This window comes from Gorilla gorilla, chromosome 16 (assembly GCF_029281585.2).
Source record: "Gorilla gorilla gorilla isolate KB3781 chromosome 16, NHGRI_mGorGor1-v2.1_pri, whole genome shotgun sequence".
Classification (NCBI taxonomy): domain Eukaryota; kingdom Metazoa; phylum Chordata; class Mammalia; order Primates; family Hominidae; genus Gorilla; species Gorilla gorilla.
The window spans coordinates 92,428,908-92,451,547 of NC_073240.2; the positions used below are offsets into that span (position 1 = coordinate 92,428,908).

Sequence of the window (22,640 nt, forward strand, 5' to 3'; positions counted from 1 at the left end):
ATATTTGCATAGTATAAATACATATTCATATAATATTATGGATACTATTAGTATAACAATAAATACATGATCTACCTAGCATTTTTACCTGGTATTATAGTGTCATCATTTTCTCTTTTTTTCTTAAAAAGTCATTCAAAAACATGTTTCTTATATTCCCATAAGATTTAGCTGTATAAATATCTTAATATTTATTTACCTAACCCTTGTTATGTGACGTATGGCTTGTTTTCAAGGGTTGATGTAATAAATAATGTTTTGACGAACATACTTCTCCATAAATTATTGTTCTGCATTTGTATTTAAAACTAAAAACCATTATGAAAATTCAGACTAAGTCTGATGTTACTTTGAAGTATTTGGTATTACTTTAAAGTATTTGTTTTTTTCTCCAGCAAAATAATTCGCAGGGTTTGGTTCTTATTTCATAACCAATTGTTTCTCCCACCTTGAAAACTAGCTTTCTGTTTTAACAAAATAGAAAATAGATGGATGATTCAGCTTAGAAGAAAGAAGTATTTTTAATATAATACTCATGAACCAACACTGTTGTAAGTGGGGCGAGTGCAGCAATTGTTGGAAGCCTCAAAGAACACTGTCTCCCATGCCAGCCAAATAAGCCCTGGTATTTTCAGCCCACGGGTTGATGTAATCTACCCCAGAAACATCAAGCAGGGTATTTCAGGAAGCATCACAGGTGGTTAAAACATATTTTTGGTCAGAAAGTTGATAACAAGTAACTCAAGCAGTCAGTCGGTAGAACCACTGCACCCCCAGCAATCTTAGCTGGGAACTTGTGGATGTAAATAGAAGGACTACAGGCAAGTGAGAAAGTAAATGGCTCTGTATGTGTCCAAAGAACTGAACTTTTAATTTAACTTGTACATTTTCTTTCTTTTCTTTTTTTTTTTTTTTGCTTTTTGAGATGGAGTCTTGCTGTGTTGCCCAGGCTGGAGTGCAATGGTGTGATCTCGGCTCATGGCAACCTCCACCTCCCGGGTTCAAGTGATTCTCCTGCCTCAGCCTCCTGAGTAGCTGAGACTATAGGCATGTGCCACTAAAAATTTTTATTTTTAGTAGAGATGGGGTTTCTCTATGTTGGTCAGGCTGGTCTCGAACTTCCAACCTCAGGTGATCTGCCCGCCTCAGCCTCCCAAAGTGCTAGCCACTGTACCTGGCAATTTAACTTGTATTTTTTTTTTTTTTTTAAACAAAAGTAAAGCATAGCATTAAAGCAGTTCATCTATTTATTCAAGGCAGGGGCATTCTGTCTCATGGGCCATTTTCAACATCAGCAAGGCACTGAATAACTACCTTTTTTTTTTTTTTTTTTTGAGACCGAGCCTCGCTCTTTTGCCCAGGCTGGAATACAGTGGCACGATCTCAGCTCACTGCAACCTCTGCCTCCCAGGTTCAAGTGATTCTCCTGCCTCAGCATCCTGAATAGCTGGGATTACAGGTGTGTGCCACCACGCTCGGCTAATTAGTGGGGATGGGGTTTTGCCATGTTGGCCAGGCTGGCCTTGAACTCCTGACCTCAAATGATCCACCCGCCTCAGCATCCCAAAGTGCTGGGATTCCAGGTGTGAGCCACCACGCCTGGTCCTGAATAACTATTAACTGTGTTCATTAAGCAAACATTTTTTGAGAATCTTCTATGTTCAAGACTCTGTTTGGTTTTGGTGATTCAAAGATAAGTAAAATTCAGTGCTTTATCTATCTTGGACCTGCCCACAATCTCCTGGCAGAGAGAAACACATAAACAAAGAGACACCAATAATTCCAGTATAATATGATAATAGAAATACATGTGCAATGCTATGGGACCTCTTGGAGTAATTCTAAATGTTTAGGGGGAGGGGGGAGGGATAGCATTAGGAGATATACCTAATGTAAGTGACGAGTTAATGGGTGCAGCACACCAACATGGCACATGTATACATATGTAACAAACCTGCATGTTGTGCACATGTACCCTAGAACTTAAAGTATAATAGTAATAAAAAAGAATAAACAGCCACCAAATTGCCAAAACAAATGGCTAATCAGTTTGTAAATGTTGTTCTTAACTCGAAAGAGACATTATCCTGTCATATTCTAACATAATAATAATTCTGTTATTATATATTACTTAGATGCTTCAAAGCATTTTCACAGATACATGAGAAAATACTGAGTCAGGTGGCTAGACACGGTCTTAGAAATCGTCCAGAACAGTCCCTCGCTTGAGAGGCGAGGAGCTGAGAACCCCAGAAGGTGAGTGACTTCATTCATGCTCCCTCAATGCCTTTATGGCAGGGATGGGACTATGATTCAGGTCCTGTCTCCAGTAGTCCAGTGGACTTTCTCTAACACAAAAGACTCTATTTTGTACGGAGTCCCATGCCCTCACTCAGTACTCACTATTGCTATGACCATCTCAATTAGGGTGGGAACTAAAGTAAAAGGTATTCGTTCTTATTGTTGCCAGGATAGTGGTTGAGACCCCTATAACAAAAGACAGATTAACAAGAGGAAAGCACACAAATTTATTTAATGTAAGTTTTATGTGACATGGGAGCCTTCAGAAATGAAGACTCCCCCAAAAAACAGGAGAACTGTTTATTGTTCTGGACAGTTGTGCCGCAATATGATTGGAGGACAAAAGGGCATGGTCTCATGAGAATGAGCTGGGGGAATTTACCAAGGCCTGTCTGCTCAGTTTCATCTCTGTGTCCCTGTGTCTTCAGAGATAAGGATATTCTTTTCCTTTAGGTATAGGGTGGGCACCTCTGGAATGAAGATTTTATGACCTACTTTAGAGGAGAGTCAGAACACATTTTTACAATCTGCTTCAGGGGAGAAGGGGAAGGGGAAGGACAGAAAGCCCCTCCTGCTTCTGCTGTTTTCTCAAATGCCAAGATGCCAAATTTTGGGGGAGTGTGTCTGGAACCTCACCCCTTTCCACAAAGCTGACACATATGAATATCTCATTAGTACCCATCTGAGTGTGTTGACTCTTCTCTTTCTTTATATAAAATAGAATTACAATAAGGTTCTCAAATAACATTTTCTCAGGCTTTGTCCCTATAATGCCTCAGTGTCCACGAAATTCCTGCCAAATAGTTCCAGGACTACCCAAGGGTATCCAGTCCTTCTAAGCATGGGCTGTCTGCCATTTTCTTCTGCCCTGACTCACTGGGGTGAATCTCTTGCCAAAGCTGACTGCAAGTGAAGTCACAGATGCTACTGACTCCTGCTAAAGGGACCACCAGATGTGCTCAGCTCTCTATGGGTGGGCCCTGAGGATACTGGTATCTTGGCTAAGGGGACCATCTTTTGTTATTGTTCACACCAGAGTTGCTATATTTTGGGCTTTCTTTCTTTTTCTTTTTCTTTTTTTTTTTTTTTTCATACATGGTCTTTCTCTGTCACCCAGGCTGGAGTGCAGTGGCATGCTCACAGCTCACTGTAACCTCCGCCTCCTGGGTTCAAGCCACTCAAGCCATCCTCCCTGCCTCAGCCTCCCTAGTAGCTGGCCCTACAGGTGTGCACCATCACACCCAGCTAATTTTTGTACGATTTTCAGAGAGGGGCTTTCTCCATGTTGCCCAGGCTTGTCTCAAACTCCTGGTCTCAGGTGATCCACCCAACTTGGCCTCCCAAAGTGCTGAGAGTACAGACATGAGCCACTGCACCTGGGCACATTCTGGGCTCTTGATACACCATCAAGATTGGACAGAGCCTGGTGAAGAGGTTCAGAATTATCCTTCCTTTCAGCAGTAATCCACTAGGCTTATGACCAAGATGTGCTCTGTAATTCTCTCTTCCAATAGGAAGCTCTTGGTCCCTCATGCAAATAGACTCCAGGATGCTTGCCAAATGGGTTTTTAAGACATGACAAAATCCTGGGATGAATGGAGCTTAGATTCTAGTGAAAAAAAAAAAATCTTTATTTAGAGCAGCCTATATTCCATGGATCTTAATGAGGATTCCAAGGAAAAAGAAGCCCATGATAGTGGGAAACACTGATTTTAATAGGTTAAATATTTTTTGTGGGGTGGGGCAGCAGCTTTATTGAGGTATATTTTATATACCATAAAATCCACTCGTTGTAAGTGTTCAATTTGATGATTTTTAGTAAATTCATAGAATTGTACAATCATCACTATAATCCAGTTTTAGGACATTCCCATCAACACCCTCCCCACGCCCCTGAATTTCCTCAAGTTTACTTACAATCATTCCCCACTGTCACCCACAGCTCTGGGCAACCACTAATCTACTTTCTGTCTATGGATTTGCATATTTTGGATATTTCATCTAAATGGAATCATACAACACGTGGTCTTTTGTGTTTAGCTTCTTTCATTTGACATAATGTTCACCCAGGTTGTAGTTTGTATCAGTACTTTGTTTCTTTTTGATTGCTAATCAGTGTTTCATTGCACTGCACTTGGTTTATCCATTCATCAGCTGGTGGACATTTGTACTGTTCCCAGTTTGGGGCAATTATAATGTTGCTATTAACATTTGTGTCCAAGTCTTTGTGTGGGCATATATTTTTATTTATCTTGGGTAGATTCTCAGAATGGAACTTTTGGGTTATTTGGTGAGTGTATGTTTGACATTTTAAGAAACTGACAAACTAGCTTCCAAAGGCTATTTTACATGCCCACTGTCAGTTTCTGAGGGTTCCAGTTCATCACATTCTGGCCAACACTTGCTATTGTCTGTCTGTTGATTAGAGCTATTCTAACGGATGTGTGGAGATATCTTACTGTGGGGTCAAGCAGGTTTTTGTTCAGGTCTTCTCATAGCCTTTAATATAGCAATGTGCATTGTGCATTTCTGAAAGAGAATAGTGAATAGAAGATACAGTGTTTCCCAAACTTACTTGCTCTTGGAATTCTATTTTTCACTGAAAGGAGAATATTAAAGGCCTAATGCTCTACAGAACAGATTTTGGGAAGCATTACGTCATTTGATTATAATATTTTTAACTTTGTTCTCTGTGATATTTAGTAATAAGCAAGAGTTTGCTGCACAATGATTTTGAGTCATAAAGCATAGATGCGGAGGCTAATAGAATGTAAAAGTTAAAGGAGGATGCTTAAGAGGTTAGCAGCATGGGAGGTAGTTGTTTTTACGAGGAACTCAATATTAGTTTGTTTTTCTCTGTATGTGGTTTCCTAGCCCAGCCCTGATGGGCCCCAAATCTCATGAGGCATGAGGCTGGGCTCAAGCTTAGAACTTGGCTACATTTTAATTGTCAATACTTAGATAATAATCATAATTTTTATTTTTCATGTTTATTATTTTATTTTATTTTATTTTTTTGAGACAGGGGTCTCTCTCTTTCACCCAGGCTGGAGTGCAGTGACGTGATCTTGGCTCACTGCAACCTCCGCCTCCTGGGATCAAGTGATCTTCCTTTCTCTGACTCCTGAGGAGCTGGGATTACAGGTGTGTGCAACCACGCCTGGCTGACTTTTTGTATTTTTTTGTAGAGACAGGGTTTCACCATGTTGCTCAGGCTGGTCTCAAACTCCTGGAATCAAGCAATCCTCCCACCTCAGCCTCCTAAAATACTGGGATTACAGATGTGAGCCCTCATGCCCAGACAATAATTATGATGACAACAACAATAATAGCTATTAGATCGGATTTAAATTGATCACATCTGTACCAGACACTGTGCTGAGCACTTTTCATGGATGATCTCAACTGAATTCTCACAATGACCCTACTATAACCATTTTACAGATGAGGAAACTGGGGCACAGAGCAGTTAGTAGCTTGCACGCAGGTAGTAGATGTGGCAGAGTCAGGATTGGAACCTGGACCCTCTAAGACCAGAGTCACTGTTGTACATCCCATAATCATACCAAAAAGGTGGATCAGCCTGAAAAATTTTTTTTAAATCTTAATTACACAGGAATTATAGGATGCTGGAAAGGTTTCCAGTCCAGAATTTGGCTCCTTAGGGTCATCATTGTTCTAGTCACTCTCAGCCTTTCCTTCTCACCTGATAGGAAATGCACCACTTGTTCTCCTGTGGGAGTCCCCTTATGTCTGTCCTTCCAGCCCCATGGCCACCACCTTTGTCCAGGCTTCACCTCACCTCTGGACTATTACCAAGCATGCACACACACACACATACACACACACACACACACACACACACACACACACACACACGTGCATACATGAAAGCTTCTACCTGGTTTCATTGCCGTTAGATGTTTTATTAAAAACCAGGAGCACATCCCCACCAGGAGGACCTTTCCAGAACCCTGCCCTGCTGCACTGCACTGCTGTGTCCAGTTTAACAACCATCACTGGCTCTCTTTTCTCAAAGAAAATTTCAAACCCTGAGCAGGGTATTCAGACTGACTTCTGTTTCCTTCCGCATCATATCTCCCATAACCTCCCACTCTTGGATCAACTGCTGTAGGCCGCCTGGTCTCTTCATTGCTGCCAAGACAAGCAAAGCCATCCTGCCTCCATGCCTCTGCATAGCCTTGTCCTCCAGCCTGCCGTGCCTTCCTCTCCATTGTTTGTTTCTCTGAGCCCTTTCCTGCCCTTGGACGTCCCCACTACCTCTAGGATACTATTTCAGCAGATCCCAGCCTCTAGGATCCCTCCTTCCTTTGGAACCCCTTGGAGAACAAATAACTGTGGCCCTGTGTCATCTATCTAAGTTCTTCAGCCTCAGTCTTATTTTCTGTAAAATGGGCGCAATAATAGTCCGACCTCATACAGTGGTTGTGCAGGTTAAAATATGTAAAGCACATGGTAAACTTAGCACAGACGCTGGCACGAAGCCTCAAGGCAAGTATTCAATAAATGAAAGATACTATTATTAATAATCAAGATTGTAACTTTTATTACCACACGATGCTTTGTGTTGTTTTAATCTAACTCTCTCATGAGGGGTAGATCTTCTGAGAATGGGGATCAAGTCATGTCATAGTCCTGTAATGCCTTCAGCATCAAGATCCCAGGACATGTTTGTTGAAGATGAGTGAGCAAACCCTAACCAAAGAGTTGGAAACTCAGTGTCAATGTGAGCTCTGCCAGCGACTCCGCGTATGACCTTGACTTATCTTCTTGGCGTCTTAGTTTCTTTGACTCTGTATCATCCCTAACATCCTGTTTGAACGTGGATTTCAAAGCCAAGCCCTGATATTGATTCTCTGTGTTAATTTGGGCACATTTTTCAATCTTCTTAGTCCTCAGTTTCTTAATCTGTGAAACGGAGAGAACAATCTTGTTTTACCATTGGCCGTAAGAATAAATGAGGTATTGCTTATAAAATGCTCACCTTAGTACTCAATTCAGTTGCACTTGTGGTTGTTTTATCATAGCTGTTTGATATTGTTATTTGATAAACACTAGGCCTGTTAAATGTATTCGTTTCCTGGGTCTGTCATAAAAAATACTACCAGTTGGATGGTTTGAACCACCGAAATTTATTTGTTTCATAGTTCTGGAGCTTGGATGTTCAGAATCAGGGTGTCAACACAGTTGATTCCTTCTGAGAGCTGTGAGAGAGAATCTGTTGCAGGTTGGGAAGCCTTGGGCTTGTAGATGGCATTTGTCTTGGGTCTTCACGTTGTCTTCCTTTTGAGCGTGTCTGTCTCTGTGTCCTTTTGTGAAGACACCAGTCATATTGGATTAGGAGCCATCCGAATGATCTCATCTTAACTTGATTACCTCTGGAAAGACTCTATTTCCAAATAAGATCACATTTTGAGGTGCCAGCCTTCAGAACTTCAACATACCTTCATGCTATAGGGACACAATTCAGCCAGTACCATTGAAAATGATTAATAGTTGTATTTCTTAAATGAAATAGAAATGAAAACTCACTGGACAGTGATTCCCCTTTACTCCACTGCACTTGACATTCACAGCAGTTCTTTTAACTGAATCAGGTGAGTGGAGTTAGTTTTGACGAAGATCCTCTTCTTTCTGCAAAGCAGCTCCCAGAACCTTTGCCCTGGGTGGTGAGTCCCACAAGTGCTTTTGGAATTGCAAGTCTATGATTTCTGGTTCACGACGTTGTTATAGGGCCCCCAGGATGGAAATAACACACCAGATCTCAGTCAGGTGGCGTTCTTTCCATGTTTTTATAGCGCTCTGCAAACTCTCCTGCTGTTTACATGTGACTTATATTCCGCCGGTGGTCCCTAAACAGATGTAATAAAAACAGATTTAGAATATTAATCTGACATGGTTCAGGCCAATATGGTCTAATAGAAATTTATTTACTGGAGATGGTGAAAAATCAGAAAGAGTAGAGTGCGAATCATTTCTTAGTAAGTATTTCTTGCTGGCTTCTTTGGCACTGTTTCTCAAAGTGCAGTCCTGGATTCCCTGTGTTATTTGTGGAAAATGCAGATTGCAGGGCCCTGCCCCATCCTGCAGATTCAGTGTCTTTCAGGGAGGGGTCCTGGAATTGGGATTTCTGTTGAGCCGCCCATGTTCTGAGTGGTGCTTCACCCTGTAATGTTTGAGAACCACTGGTTTCCATCCTCTCAGAAGGAAATGCATTGTGTTGTCTGAGTCAGATGGGTTTCAGTGCTGGAGTCTGTCCAGGGCTGAAGACCAGGAGGGCCAGGAAGCAGGTGTGGGGCAGAGGGCCCAGGGATGGGCTGTGGGCAGAGGGAGGAGTCAAGTAGCCATGGTGAGGACAAATGTATCCAATCCTTTGTGAGGTGACATCTGCTGAGCATGCTGAAAGGACAGTGGATTTCAGGTGTGACAGGGAGGCCTGTAAAGGTTGATGGGGTCTGTACTGTGGGCAGGTGGTTTGACCTGGGGCGTGAGTCTCTGGTAGCCTCAATGTGTGAGGTCCGAGCATTATCCCTATCAGAGGGTCCAGCAGCTGGGAGCACTGGGGTGGGGTAGGGGGTGTAGGAGGGGCTGACGCCTAGCCCTGAGGGGCTACTCAGTGAGGTGGGGCCTCAGAGCCACTTGGAGAGAGCTGTGGGCAAATCTGGATTTCTGAGCTTGAACCAGCCCTTCTTCATTACGCTCTGGGAATCTGTATTTTTAAAACTCCCCAGGTGATTTAATGTGACAATCCCTCGGGATAGCATTTGGGAAGTATGAGGACATTGGAACGAGCTGGCTTTGGGACCAGTGACCTGGTCCTAATGCTGTGACCTTGATCGCATTACTAACCCACTCGGAGACAGTTTGATTATCTCTCAAATGAAGATACAGATTTTTTTTCTTTCTTTTTTTGCTGTTGTGGGAATTACAGATAAGAGATGTGATACACTCAGCACATTTTCTGGCACACAGTAGGCCACAATAAATGGTGGCCCCAAGCCTTGTGAAACCTGAGATTCTAGGCACAATGAGAATCCATTGGGCAAAGGAGTCAACAGAGGGACTCTGACTGGAATTGGGATATAGGATGAGATCTTGGCTCTAGACAACATTGCCTCCTGGTGTCCAGAATTGGAACTAGGGGGAAAAAAAGAAGCAACACTCATGTCAAGGCTTAAATAGTATTTACCCGTGCAGACCAGGCACTATTCTAAGTACTTTATGCACAACCTTATGAATTAAGTACTATTGTTATCCCATTTTGTACAGGAGAAAATTGAGGCTTGGAAAGATGCGTGTATGGTCACATGGACCATTGTGCAGCAGAATTGAGTTTCAGACCCAGGTCATCTGGCTGTATCCTCAGCCCCCTGTTCCTGCCTGTTTAAGCCTCATATGAGGACAGAGTGGCCTTTGAACCACAATGCTGAGTCTCAAAAGTAAGCTGGGATTCAAGAAAAATGTTTCCGGCTATTTTTTTTGCCATACATTTCTAGATGTTAAATCGTACAGCCACTTCATGACAAAGTTAGAAAAGCGGCATTTTCGTAGCAGAAACAGCTATAATAACCTCCACTATTGCCAAAGGCTTGATAAGTTCTAACAGAAAATCCATAATACAAAATTGTCTTAGAGTATAAATCCCTTGACCACTTTATATTTCATTCTTGCATAAGATTTTTATTTTATTTTATTTTATTTTTTATTATTATACTTTAATTTCTAGGGTACATGTGCACAATGTGCAGGTTCGTTACATATGTATACATGTGCCATGCTGGTTTGCTGCACCCATTTCATGGGTCAATTAGAGCTTCAAAGGGCCTCTCTGACCACGGTTCCTTCTCCCTTAGCCTCCACTCTCACCGATTCAATCCTCATTCAGTTGATAGAAATTTGAATGTCTGATAAGATTTCTCCCACCTTACACACGAGGCATTGGCATTTCCAAATATATTGGCTTAATTCTGAGAGTATTTTGTTAGAATTTCAACCTTTGTAAATTCTTCTCTATCCCTTCTCTCTGTTCTCAGAGCATAACCTTCGGTGGCAGGACAAATCAGGCCAGCACGCAGTCTGCCAAGTCCTGCTCGCTCCCTGTCAAGAAAAACAGCTGGATCCATTTCTAATCAACACTTCCCAACACAACACTTCTGAGTCTCTGAAGGAGACCAGAGCTTGAAACTTTCCAGACTTCCAACAGACATCGAGTGCAAAAGGATATTTAGGTTGTCTTTGCACAAATCTGGTTGATTTGAGAGATAAAGGGGGGAGAAAACGAGTGTGACTTTCACCTAAGAAGTCACATGAACATATTTCACATTTGAACTACATAATGAATGATGGTTATTGAAATAGCCCAAACCTCTACCACAGAGCGAGGGATATAGCTCAAGAGGCAACCAGGCAGTCGCAGAACCAAGGAATGGATGACTACAAGTATCAGGACAATTATGGGGGCTATGCTCCCAGTGATGGCTATTACCGTGGCAATGAGTCCAACCCAGAAGAAGATGCACAGAGTGATGTCACCGAAGGCCATGATGAGGAAGACGAGATCTATGAGGGCGAGTACCAGGGTATCCCTCACCCAGATGATGTCAAGGCCAAGCAGGCCAAGATGGCGACCTCCAGAATGGACAGCCTTCGGGGCCAGACAGACCTGATGGCTGAGAGGCTGGAAGATGAGGAGCAGTTGGCCCACCAGTACGAGACCATCATGGATGAGTGTGGCCATGGCCGCTTCCAGTGGATCCTCTTTTTCGTCTTGGGTTTGGCCCTGATGGCCGATGGGGTGGAAGTGTTCGTGGTGAGTTTTGCCCTGCCCAGTGCGGAGAAGGACATGTGTCTGTCCAGTTCCAAAAAAGGAATGCTAGGTAAGTAGAAATTTCCAATGATCCCTCCAATGAAAGGGAAGGAGAAGTAAAATTTATCTAGTATCTGTCACTATTAGGCACTTTAAATATATCACAATGTACCCATTTTGCTGTTAAGGAATTTTTATCTTAGAGAAATCAATTGATTGGCTTAAGTTTGCACAGCTAATAAGTATTGGAGCTTAGGTTTCTATTGAGGTCTATCTGACTTCTGAGCTCTTAGTTTGCTTTCCAGATCTTGTTGCCTCCTTGAGAGTCAGATTTCTTTCTTCTTCATGTTAAACCTTCTTCGATGTCCAAATGACAAATACATTTTGGGAGTGGCAAATGTGGGAGTGGCAAATTAAACCTTCTTCCATGTCCAAATGACAAATACATTTGGGAAGAGATCTCTGGCTGGTCTCTTCCACTTGGTCCTTCTCTCTGTGTCTTTCCAGAATCTGATGGTGTCTGTTCCTGGTTTCTCATGTACATAAATGTTAGTAGGCTGAATGCCCACATACCCTGGGGATGAATGATGGGCTTAAGCACACCCGTGGAGTCCCTGCAGGCTGTTGGGAACCATGCTGTGAAGCACAGATGGATTCTGCAGGATAGAGGACCAGCTTTGCAGATCAATTAAGAGATCAGCACCATCAGAGCCAAGCATCAGCGTCAGGCTGAGGCAGAGAGGATTTGTGAAATTAGAGAGAAGATGTGCACAAATGGTGTGATGTAGAAAAGATTCATCATCATATGGACAAGCATTTGTCTTTAGTCACCAAATGTCCTGAAAAATGTATCTACCCTCTAAATTTAGAGTCAATGAAATTAATTGTGCAGCAAACATGTAGTTATGAGAACTAACTATAAGTCAAATTCTCATTCAAGACCAGAACATGCTTATGACCCTCAAGAGCTCAAAATCTATCTAGCAATTCAGCTCCTTCATTCAACAAATATTTTTTATTGGTTTACCTTATGCTAGACTCTGTGCTCAGGATCTGGGAAGAAAATAGCTTTTGTCTCTCAAATAATTTGCATGTAGTTGAACAAACAGACATTAACAGACACAGATAATTATTTGGTTACTGTAGGGACAGTCTCTATGAAATACCTGGTGCAATTCAGGTCCCCGATACTTGCTATAGAGCAAGAGCTAGCAAACAGTTCTGTAAAGACCCAGATAGTAAATATTGTAGACTTTGCAGACCCAGATGGTCTCTGTCACAATCACTCAACTCTGTCACTGTAGCACAATAGCAGCTTTGAACAACATGTAAACAAATGGGCTGTGTTCCAATTAGACTTTATTTACAAAAAATGGTCAGTGGGCCAGATTTAGCCTGCGGGCTGCAGTTTGCAATCCCCTGATTTAGGGCCACTGTAAATAAAATTGAGATATAAAATAAAGAACCTCTGCATAAAAAATTGTCCCTGGGGGCTCTTAAAAATGGTTTTACACGTTTGTGTTTAACTAAAGGGCCATTTAAAATGATTAGAACTGTGTCAGATATAACCATGAGGGCACCAAAAGAGACAGAGTATATGCAAACAGAAGAAAGGGCTTGAGAAGCAAAGATATCACCTGGAGTTTTTAAACACCAATGTAATTTTAGTGTAGTTATTTTTCATATTAAAAATTCTGCTACCTGCTTTTAAGTATAAATAGTAGATTTTTTTTTCCAAAGGACAAAACCAAGCAACCAACAAACAACCAACAAAAACCAAAAACCCCAAACAAAACAAAACCATCTCCAACTGATGTAAACATTTCTGAGACATTAATTTGTTTTGCAGTATTCCCAACTGAAACCCTGGGTCCCTGTGAGTCCAAATTGGCAATGTCAGTAATGATTTCATGGCCTGCTGGTCTCTCTGGCACCGTGGTGCCTGGCAGCCTCATTAACACGGCTGCAGTATGGTTGCAGCTCTTGCTGGCTCCTAGGGCAAATGCTGGGAGTTGCAGGAATGTGGTCTTAATCTGAGAGTCCAGGTTTTTGTAATTTTGCTTTTAGTGTCTGCCCAGAAGATGCGGTGACTCCACCCAAGTGGAGAAGGCAGACCCTCTGAACATAGACGGACTTCCTGTGCACTCATGGGAACCTCTTTGTGGTCAAGAAAATGACTGTCTAAATGGATCTGGGGGCTGGATGATTTGAGGATTTCATGAGGCCAGAATTTCCACACGCTGTCACATGGAATCTTCAGAGTCACCATGTCGGTTAGATGATCTTTGTCCTTCAGTGTGAACATGCAGAAACAGATTCAGAGAGTTTTATCTAAGGTCACATAGCTTGTAAGTGTTGAGCAGGGGTTTGGCCGAAGGTCTATTTGACTTCAAAGTCTATGCCCATTCTGCCACACCATACTGCCTTTCTCTCACGCCTCGTTTGTGGGAAGGAGGTCATGCCATGCACAGGCTGCTCTCTGTGTCATCAAGCACCTCATAGATTACTTGGAACACCAGACTGCTTCCAACAGAAAGGGAACATGGTATGCTGATAATGATGTGGGCACTGGAGTCTAACCTCTAGGGTTTGGCACCTGGGTATGTCCTACATGTCATCGATCTGCTAGTGACCTTGGGCAAGTTATGACTCCTCCAATTCTCGGTGTTTCCATCTGTAGAATAAGAGCAGTAATGCAGTGCTGTGAGGACTAAATGAGATAATGCAGGTGTAAAGCAACCAGCACTTGTTGCCCTCTCAACAACGATTAGTTCTTGTTACTTTATATTCTGCCATTCTCCTGTCTAGCATTTGCAGTGAACTATAGCTGCAGTGAGATGACGAAGCAACGTGGCCCTGGAGCCAGTTGCTTGGATTTGAATCCTTGCTGTGCCAGTTCTTAGTAGTGTGGTTTTGGGAAAGTTGCCTGGCTTCTCTGTGCCTTGGTTTCTTTGTTTGCAAAATGGAGATAATAATAGTATCTACTTCATAGGATTATTTTGAAGACTAAATAAGGTTAATCCATGTAACATGACTAAAACAGTACCTGCCCCTAATCAGTGCTCAAGATATCTTAGTTATTATTATTGTCGATTGTGGTTGTTCTTATTACTAAACTGATTAAACTGATTGCTTGATAATGACTCAGGAACAGATTTTCTCAGGTGAGACTGCACATTTCTTTCAGCGAATGTTTTTTATGGTAGACTTCTAAGGTCAAGCTATCCTGCCTCTGCTGGCGAAAAGGCTGTTTATGTTTGAGTGCTGCTAACTCAGTTCTGTCTTTCCCCATCCTCTCTCTGTTTTAAAAAGAAATTCTCTGGCTGGGTGTGGTGGCCCATGCCTGTAATCCCAGTGCTTTGGGAGGCTGAGGTGGGAAGATCACTTGAGCCCAGGAGTTTGAGATCAGCCTGGGCAACATGGTGAAACCCGTGTCTACAAAATACAAAAGAAATTAGCCAGATGTGGTGGTGCATGCCTGTAGTTCCAGCTACTTGAGAGGCTGAGGTGGGAGGATTGCTTGGGCCCAGGAGACGGAGGTTGCAGTGAGCTATCATTGTGCCACTGTACTCCAGCCTGGGTGAAAGAGTGACACCTTGTCTCATTTAAAAAAAAAAAAAAAAAAAAGAAAAGAAAAAGAAACTCGCTGAAAGTGATGTCTTTACTCTTGACTCCTACTTGATGGCCCAGGAAAGGAATTCAGTAAGAGAAATCTCCACTCCCAAATTCAAGTGTCAAATCATAGGATATTTTGTTATTTTTTTCCTGGAAATCAACGAATCCATTTGGAAAATAAAGAAATATCCCTTGGCCAGGTGACAAAAATATCTGGGTGCTGCTGTCCTATTGTTCTGAGCTTTTAGAAAGATGAATGTTTGCTTCTCTTGAGCGTTGTTTTATTGGATCTTCATCTAGAACTGTCTCACTTGGGGAAGAAAAAGATCTGTGAGTATATTGTTAACATTGAAGGCTCAACCCTGCTTAGTGTCCAGCAGTTGGTCTCCTTCAACTCTCAGTGAAGGAGAAGGCATTCATTTGTTAATTAAACTCTTCACCCATTCTTTTAAAGAATGATTGAACATTACCACACGCCTGGTACTCCTCTGGTTTATAGCAATACAAGGAGACAAAGTCCTGGCACTCAATGAGTTTTATTCTAATGGTGGAAATAGAGGTCACACAGAGATGTTAAACACAAACACCACAACATAATCACGCAATGCAACATTCAGCCTTCTCACTTTTATTCAGATAGGAAGGAAACAAAGACAGTGTAAAGGGATAGAGCTTGAGGTTGATGGTGGGGGGGGCGTTCTAGAGTTAGGTGATTTGTTTTTGCAATTGCTCTATTAATGATTGTGTGACCTTGGGCCAATCTGAAGTCTTTCTTCTGAGATTCCACAGTTTTTGGTGGTTGATGAGTGAATCCACATGTATTTTAACCTTTCATGTGGTAATTATGCATTTTCTGGGTATGTAAAAAAAAAATCACCCGAAGAAATGACTAAACTTAGGAAGCTCAGGGCTATGTGGCAAGGTAAGCCATTTGGTTCTTACAAATGTCATCACTGAAAATGGATTGCCATGTTAGGAGTGCGGACTTGATTCCACTGGTAGTGGAGAGCTGTTTAATGGGGAGCTATGAAATATGCCGTTGAGGAAGGAGGTGATAAGATGGGGCCTGTGGTTTAGGGTGATCACTCTGCCCCAGTGATTTTGGTACTGAGAGTGCTTCTAGAGGAGCAGAATTTTGAGGATGAGTTTTCTGAATTGGTTCTGGGGTTTCTGGAATTGGCTTTCTAATCTGATTAGATTTAAAGATACTTTATTTTTTGAGTGTGGGAGCCTTGTCTCCCTGGAGCTATTACTATTAAATGGCAAAAACTGCAATTACTTTTGCACCAACCTATAGGATGACAATATTGGCGACACGTAAGGCAAACCAACCCCATCCTTTTCTGCCTGCATTTGATAAATTGACACCAATTTTTCACAACTGCAAATAAGCACCTCAACCTGGAACTGTGGGCTATTCCCTACCTTCATGCCTATAAAAGTGAGCTTCACTTTCAGGCATGAGTTCCGTGTTTTGCCTGCAGAGTTTTCATTTCTTGGAAGGATCCAGTGACTTGTTGTGTATTTTATTGGCTGTTAGTTTCTTGCCGTCTGCAGTGAAAAGACTCTGGGAGTTATACCTTTCAGAAAGTGATTTAGAATCTAACACTTGACCCCTGGGGCATGGTGTCTGTGCCAGCCATACGGAGGACACAGAGCAATGTCAGATGGGGCAGATTCATTAGAATAAATTGTGAGCTGAATTTTCATAGCAGCTCAGAGATAGATATATTACTCTGCTGTCGTGAAAGATTATCCTGTGATTGTTTTATATGCAAATTCTAGCCGAGCATCAGGGCATAATATTTGATTTATGAGCCATGTTTTCTTTAGGCCTAAATTCATTGTCAGTTCCTGAAAGGAGGAGCCACTCTGTGTCTCAGAAGGGGGTGGCATGGAGGGGGGTCACTTCTCTGGCACAAAATATGTCTTCAGTGACCAAGTGTTTACCTAGTTACTCATGATGGTGAGATCCACCACTGGGAATGTCCATGTATTTCTTTCTGTGTTTGTTTTATATCAGTTGTTCTTATTTATACTGTTTAGATCATGTAATTCTTCAGGATAGACTGATTACTTGAGCTCTTAAGAAAAAAAAAAGCATCAGAAGAAATAGAATAGACTTAAAATGAAGGGCTCCCTTAGCAGACGTACATGGATTGCTGTGTTTAGGAGTGTGGAGTTTATTCCACTGGCAATGGAGAGCTGTTTAATGGGGAGCTATGAAATATGCCTTTGAGGAAGGAGGTGATAAGATGGGGCATGTGGTTTAGGGTGATCACTCTGCCCCAGTGATTTTGGTACTGAGAGTGCTTCTAGAGGAGCAGAATTTTGAGGATGAGTTTTCTGAATTGGTTCTGGGGTTTCTGGAATTGGCTTTCTAATCTGATTAGATTTAAAGAGTTGATTTTTTGAGTGTGACATATTGTTATAGCAGTAGTTCCTTTTGAATTTTTCACGTTTAAAATATAATTTCAACTTTTATTTTAGATTCAGTGGGTACACGTGCAGGTTTGTTACATAGATATATTGTATGATGCTGAGGTTTGGGATACAAATGATCCCATCACCCAGGTAGTGAGCAAAGAACCTAACTGTTTTTCAGTCCTTTCTCCTCTCCAGTAGTCCCCAGTGTCTATTATTCCCATCTGTATGTCCACGAATACCCAATATTTAGCGCTCACTTATAAGTGAGAGTATGCAGTGTTTAGTTTTCTACTCCTGCATTAATTTGCTAGGATTATGGCCTCCAGTTGCATCCATGTTGTTGTAAAGAACATATGATTTTGTTCTTTTTTATGGCTGTGTAGTATTCCATGGTGTATATGCACCGCCTTTTCTTTATCCAATCCCCTGTTGATGGGCACTTATGTTGATTCCATGTTAAAGACCCTTTTGACTCTATTTCTAGGAGTAAAGAGAGCACTGATAGTCCGTGTTGTGACGTGGCAATGAAGATACATAAAATATCACTAGATACATCTAATCAAATACTTATAATAGGCAAGAATCTGGGTGACCAAGTACATGATACCTTCAAACATTTTTGTCAAACTAATGAGTATAAAGACTTTGGCTGTTAACACTAATGTTACTGGACAAAGTGGGGGAAAGAAATGAATGAGCCCAAGGATTCAAATTCCCAGTTCAAATGCTGCATAAAGGATTTGAAAGCGTCTGTGTTTCCCTTGAAAGAGATCCTTATCTCCTGAGATTGCTGAAAACCAAACCCAGAATCTCATTCTGTGAGTGGCTGAATTACAGTGAAAATTGAATTCCCAGCCTTGCAGGGTGTCTTCTGTTAAAGTGAGAACATTGACTGGGAAGGAATGAGATCCTGAAAGTCAGCATGGGGATGTGTGGGAAGACTGATGAAACTGGGAACACTGAGCCCCTAAATTCTGATGAATCTTCTTTGCCGTTATAAGCATCCTCTCTGCCCCCGTTCAGAGGAGATGAACTTTGCATTGACTGAGGAGTCTGTAATTGCCTCTCCTGAGGCAGTTGCCTTGCAAGACTCGCTGATTCTCGTCAGGACCCACCCCCTCCACCCCTCTTTGCTTCTAGACCTGTAACTAGAGTCAAGTCCCATCAGGCCTCTAAAGGTGAGGCACAACGTGTGGACCATGAAGAGGTGGTTACACTCCAAAAGAATGACTTGATTTTTCTGGAAAGTATGTGTAGGAATGGATATTAAGGGTGTGGGATACTGGTGGAAGAAACATAAAGTTGGGTCAGGCTAAATTTATTGATTTGGGCCCACTAAGCAGAAATTCTGCATTTAATTTGCAGCTTGTAGGGCTGGAAAAAACTCTACTATTTGTTTTATTGGTTGGCTGAAATGTAGACCAAAATGTGGCCCATAGTAAATGAAGTCGAAATGCCAGACCTATGTTGGTTTATGGTAGAGGAAGAGATTGAAAGGCCTAGGAATATTTGCATGTTAGAGTGGATTTTTCATTTCAGACCTACTCACCCTCACTGGGAGGGTTCAGAGAACACATCTTTTACCATGACTATGTGAGTTTTTTGAGGGGATCCTTGGTGTCCTTAAAGAGATATGTGATTACTGTGCTCTCTGGAACAGACCTTACAGTGTGGACTGTAGTCATGGAGTTGCAACACCTAAATGCAGTGGGAATAATTGGATCCCAGGGTGCAAGGGCCAAGTGGTGGCATTCAGTCACCAGAGGCAAGGGGAGTGTGGTTATTGTAGTGGACAGCAGAGGCAAAGTAGAAATCAGAACAGTCTGACCTATGTAGACCTGTGGTACTGGCTAATTCACTGTGGCATTTTTAGAAATGAAATAAATAGGAAGTCTACTAAACTCTTACTTGATCTGTATAAGAGTAAACTTCTAGGTCAAGTGAACAGAAGTCTCATGAAATACAGAAACAGAGCATCATGGCTAATCAGTCAGTTCCCAGACTTGAGCCAGTTTACAGACCCAGAAACCCTTGAATGAAAGGGAGGCTGAATCTCCTTGAGGAGGGACCCCAGTACACTGCCAAAAATTTATACCATTAATCTTTCTCTCAGTGTTCCCCAAAGAGACCTGTGGGCTTTTACTAGGTGACTGTGCATTGGGGAAAGGAAAATAGTCAAACCTTTTGAAGATACTTGCTCTGAACTGACACTAATTCCAAGAGACTGAAAACGTCACTGTGGCCCATCAGTCAGAGTAGGAGCTTATGGTGGTTAGGTGATCAATGGAGTTTTAGCTCAGGTCCATCTCACAGCGGGTCCTCACACTTGTTCTGTGGTTTTTCCCCCAGTTCAGGAATGCATAATTAGAACAGACATCCTGAGCAACTAGCAGAATCACCACATTGGTGAAGAAAGGATCACTGAGGAGAGAGACTGGAGGTGGGAAAACCCATAGAATGTTATCGGGGTAATAAATATGCAATTCCTAAACTAGTCTTTAGAGGTAATAGTAGAAGCCATTTGAGTGTTTTGAAAAATTGAGGTTTTTATGTAGGCCTTAAAAACATTTCTGCTATAAGCACCATTATTTTCTTGTACAATTTATGCAAGGAAGAAAACCCTTCTTAACATCAAGAGATTTACATTTTTACACAGTGGGTTGCGTTTATTATAATACAGTCAGTGAATTCATAGTCAGAGGGTTGACTATTACAAAGCTTATGAGTAAATTCACTTTTCTGTAACTAACACACAATGAATAGAAATAAGTTTTTCTACAGTCAACCAACCAACCACCTAGCCAGCCAACCAAAAAGCAAGCTCCGTACTCTCAAGATTAAGAGCAATTTCACAATTAAACCACCGGGGGTTAAAAAAAAAAATCTCTCAAGGAGAAGGTCTTGCACACAAAACACTCATTTTATCATGTGAGATACAGATTCAGTATGGATTTAGCTTTGAATGTGACACTTTCCCCACTTGTCTACTGCTATTTTTTGTGCCTTTCATCTTATTCCAACATCAAAGGAGAGAGCCTACTACCAGTCTCAAAAGCACTTGTGTCAACAACTTTAAATTATTAACTCCTTGTTGAAACTTACAGTTTCTGAGTTATTGGATTTTGATCAAGATTTAATCAAAGATATGTGGAGCTTGTGTAGATTTTAGTTTTACTGGGAATAAACAGCAATGTCTGGAAAGAGAGGGAGATGCAGAGATAGAGAGGGGGAGAGAGAGAAAAGACAGGGCAGTAGAGGATGGTTCTTAGCTCCCAAGGATGTTGGGAAAATTAAATGAAATTACCCCTGCTAACTGCCCTAACTACTTTGCTCAGGATCTGCACACAGTAGGTGCTTAGTCAGTACTCATCCTGCTCCCCTGATCCTACTGCAAAACCTGATGTTTTAGCTTCTCAGTTGTTTCAACATTGATTAAAGCAAGGATGTCTCAGAACATTCTGTCCACTTTGCCTGCAGAATATCTCCCTTGGCAATGTTACCTTCAAAGACTTTAATGAGTTGTTTTTCCTCCACAGTTAAGTACACCCTTCTGGAAGACCTGGCAAGTGAAAGATGTTTAGTAACTACCAATTTGCTAATTATCAGAATAAACGTATGTTATTTATTTGTATTGATTCACCTATATTTATGCTTATATTTGCTTCCACAATGGAAAACTTCACCAAGAATAAAAAAGACTCATAAGACCCTTGACCCACATGTTGGAAAATATGATCTTCCAGACCACAGAAAGCACAACAGAAATGAATGAGAGGAATTCTTAAGTAAATTGGCATATTTACTGAGAATGGAGGTGGAAGTTGCAGAGTTGAGAGTGGGCTGGAAATATATAAAGATCATTCCCTGTACAAGTATATGTAAGCTTTTGACCTTGGTGGCCCAATGAAGAGGGTTTAGAGATGGATCTTTTATAGAATCATAAAGGACTTTATTCTGGTTATCTATTATTGCATATCAAACAAGCAAGCAAACATATACTCCCCGTAGAACCAAAACCTCCATGCCATTTACTTTGCTTATAAATCTGCAGTCTGGGCAGACACCTGGCCCCTATTCCACTTGACATTACCTGGGGCAGCTGGAAGGTGGGGGCTAGAATCATCGGAGGGCTCACCCACACAAATATCTGGTACCGAGACTGGAAGGCGCAGATGGCTGGGGTTTCTTTTGAGCATCTCTCTCTATCTCCATATGATCTTTAAATGTGATCTTTCCAACATGGCGGCTCCAGGGTAGCTAGATTTTTTTTTTTAACCTGTTGGCTTGGAAAGAGATCTTGAGAGAGAAAGACAAGCAGAAGCCTTTTGTGACTTTGCCTCAGAAGTCAAGCATGTTATTTCCTTGAATTCTGTTTGTTGAGATAGTAATAAAGACCAGTTCAATTTCAAAAAGAAGAAATAGACTCCATCTTCTAATGGAGGAAATGACAAGGTTCTGGAGAGCATGTGAAACCAGAAATATTGCTGAGCTATGTTTGTGCAGTATGGTCAGTTCCTGACTTTCTTTAGAATGAGTCCTCTGTGTGGCCCCTCTCAAAGTCATGCACTATTGACATGTTGGGCTGGACAATTCCATGTTCTGAGGGGCTGTCCTTTCCATTGTAGGATGCTTAGCAGCATCCCTGGCCTCTACCCACTAGATGCCTGTAGCACCCTGCTCCCAGTTGTGACAACCAGAAACGTCTCCAGGTATTGCTAAATGTCCCCTGAGGGGCAAAATCACTTCCAGTTGACAACCACTGAACTAGATGAATGTCCTTAATCCTAACTGCCCAATAGAATCACCTGAGGAGCTGCTGATAAAAAGCACAGGCTGTGCTCTGGAATAACTAAGCCAGAATGTCTATGGGTGAGTCATGGGCATATACATTTTTTAATAGCTCCATAGTGACACTATTGTGCTGTGAGATGAGTAGAGTGATAGTCTGTATTTATGCAATGAGGGGAGTGTTGCTCAGAGACCTTAAGGCATGAGTGCTGGACTCCAGTTCCTAATGTGATTTTCCTGTCCTGTGTTGCCACTCATTGTTACTATGGGTTCCTTTATATGAATGAATTTGAAAGGTTTATTTTCTCCCATACAGACTTCTTCATAGAAAGCAAAAGAAACTGATACAAATAAATCAGTTGTTTCCCACTGTCTTATATAACCTGTTCCTTTTTTTCTAATTTAAAATCAAATTATAATAATTATACTACTATCACCACTACCAAGAGTTATAATTTGATAAGCTCTTTCTTTGCATCCATTTTGTACTAGGTATCTTATATTATACCATTTCTAACCTTTATAATGACCTGAAAGACAAACATGATTTTCACTGTTTAACAGATGAGAAAACATAGGCTCTAAGAGGGTAAAGTAACTTGGAAAAACTAGTCAGTGACAGATCTAGGATTTCAAAAATCCAGTTATATCTGATTTCAGAGTCTGTTGCTTCTCCTTTATC

General features: G+C 41.6%; 1 protein-coding gene across 4 annotated transcripts in view; it reads left to right on the plus strand.

Annotated features, from left to right (window-relative positions):
- SV2B (synaptic vesicle glycoprotein 2B) overlaps nt 1-22,640 on the plus strand; it is a 196,347-nt gene that overhangs the window by 116,901 nt on the left and 56,806 nt on the right. For all 4 annotated transcript variants that reach the window (XM_019011197.4, XM_019011199.4, XM_019011200.4 and 1 more), the window contains exon 2: nt 10,356-11,198. In XM_019011197.4, coding sequence (XP_018866742.1) covers nt 10,748-11,198 — 451 coding nt within the window. In that variant the 5' untranslated portion in view covers nt 10,356-10,747. The remainder of the gene's footprint in view (nt 1-10,355; nt 11,199-22,640) is intronic.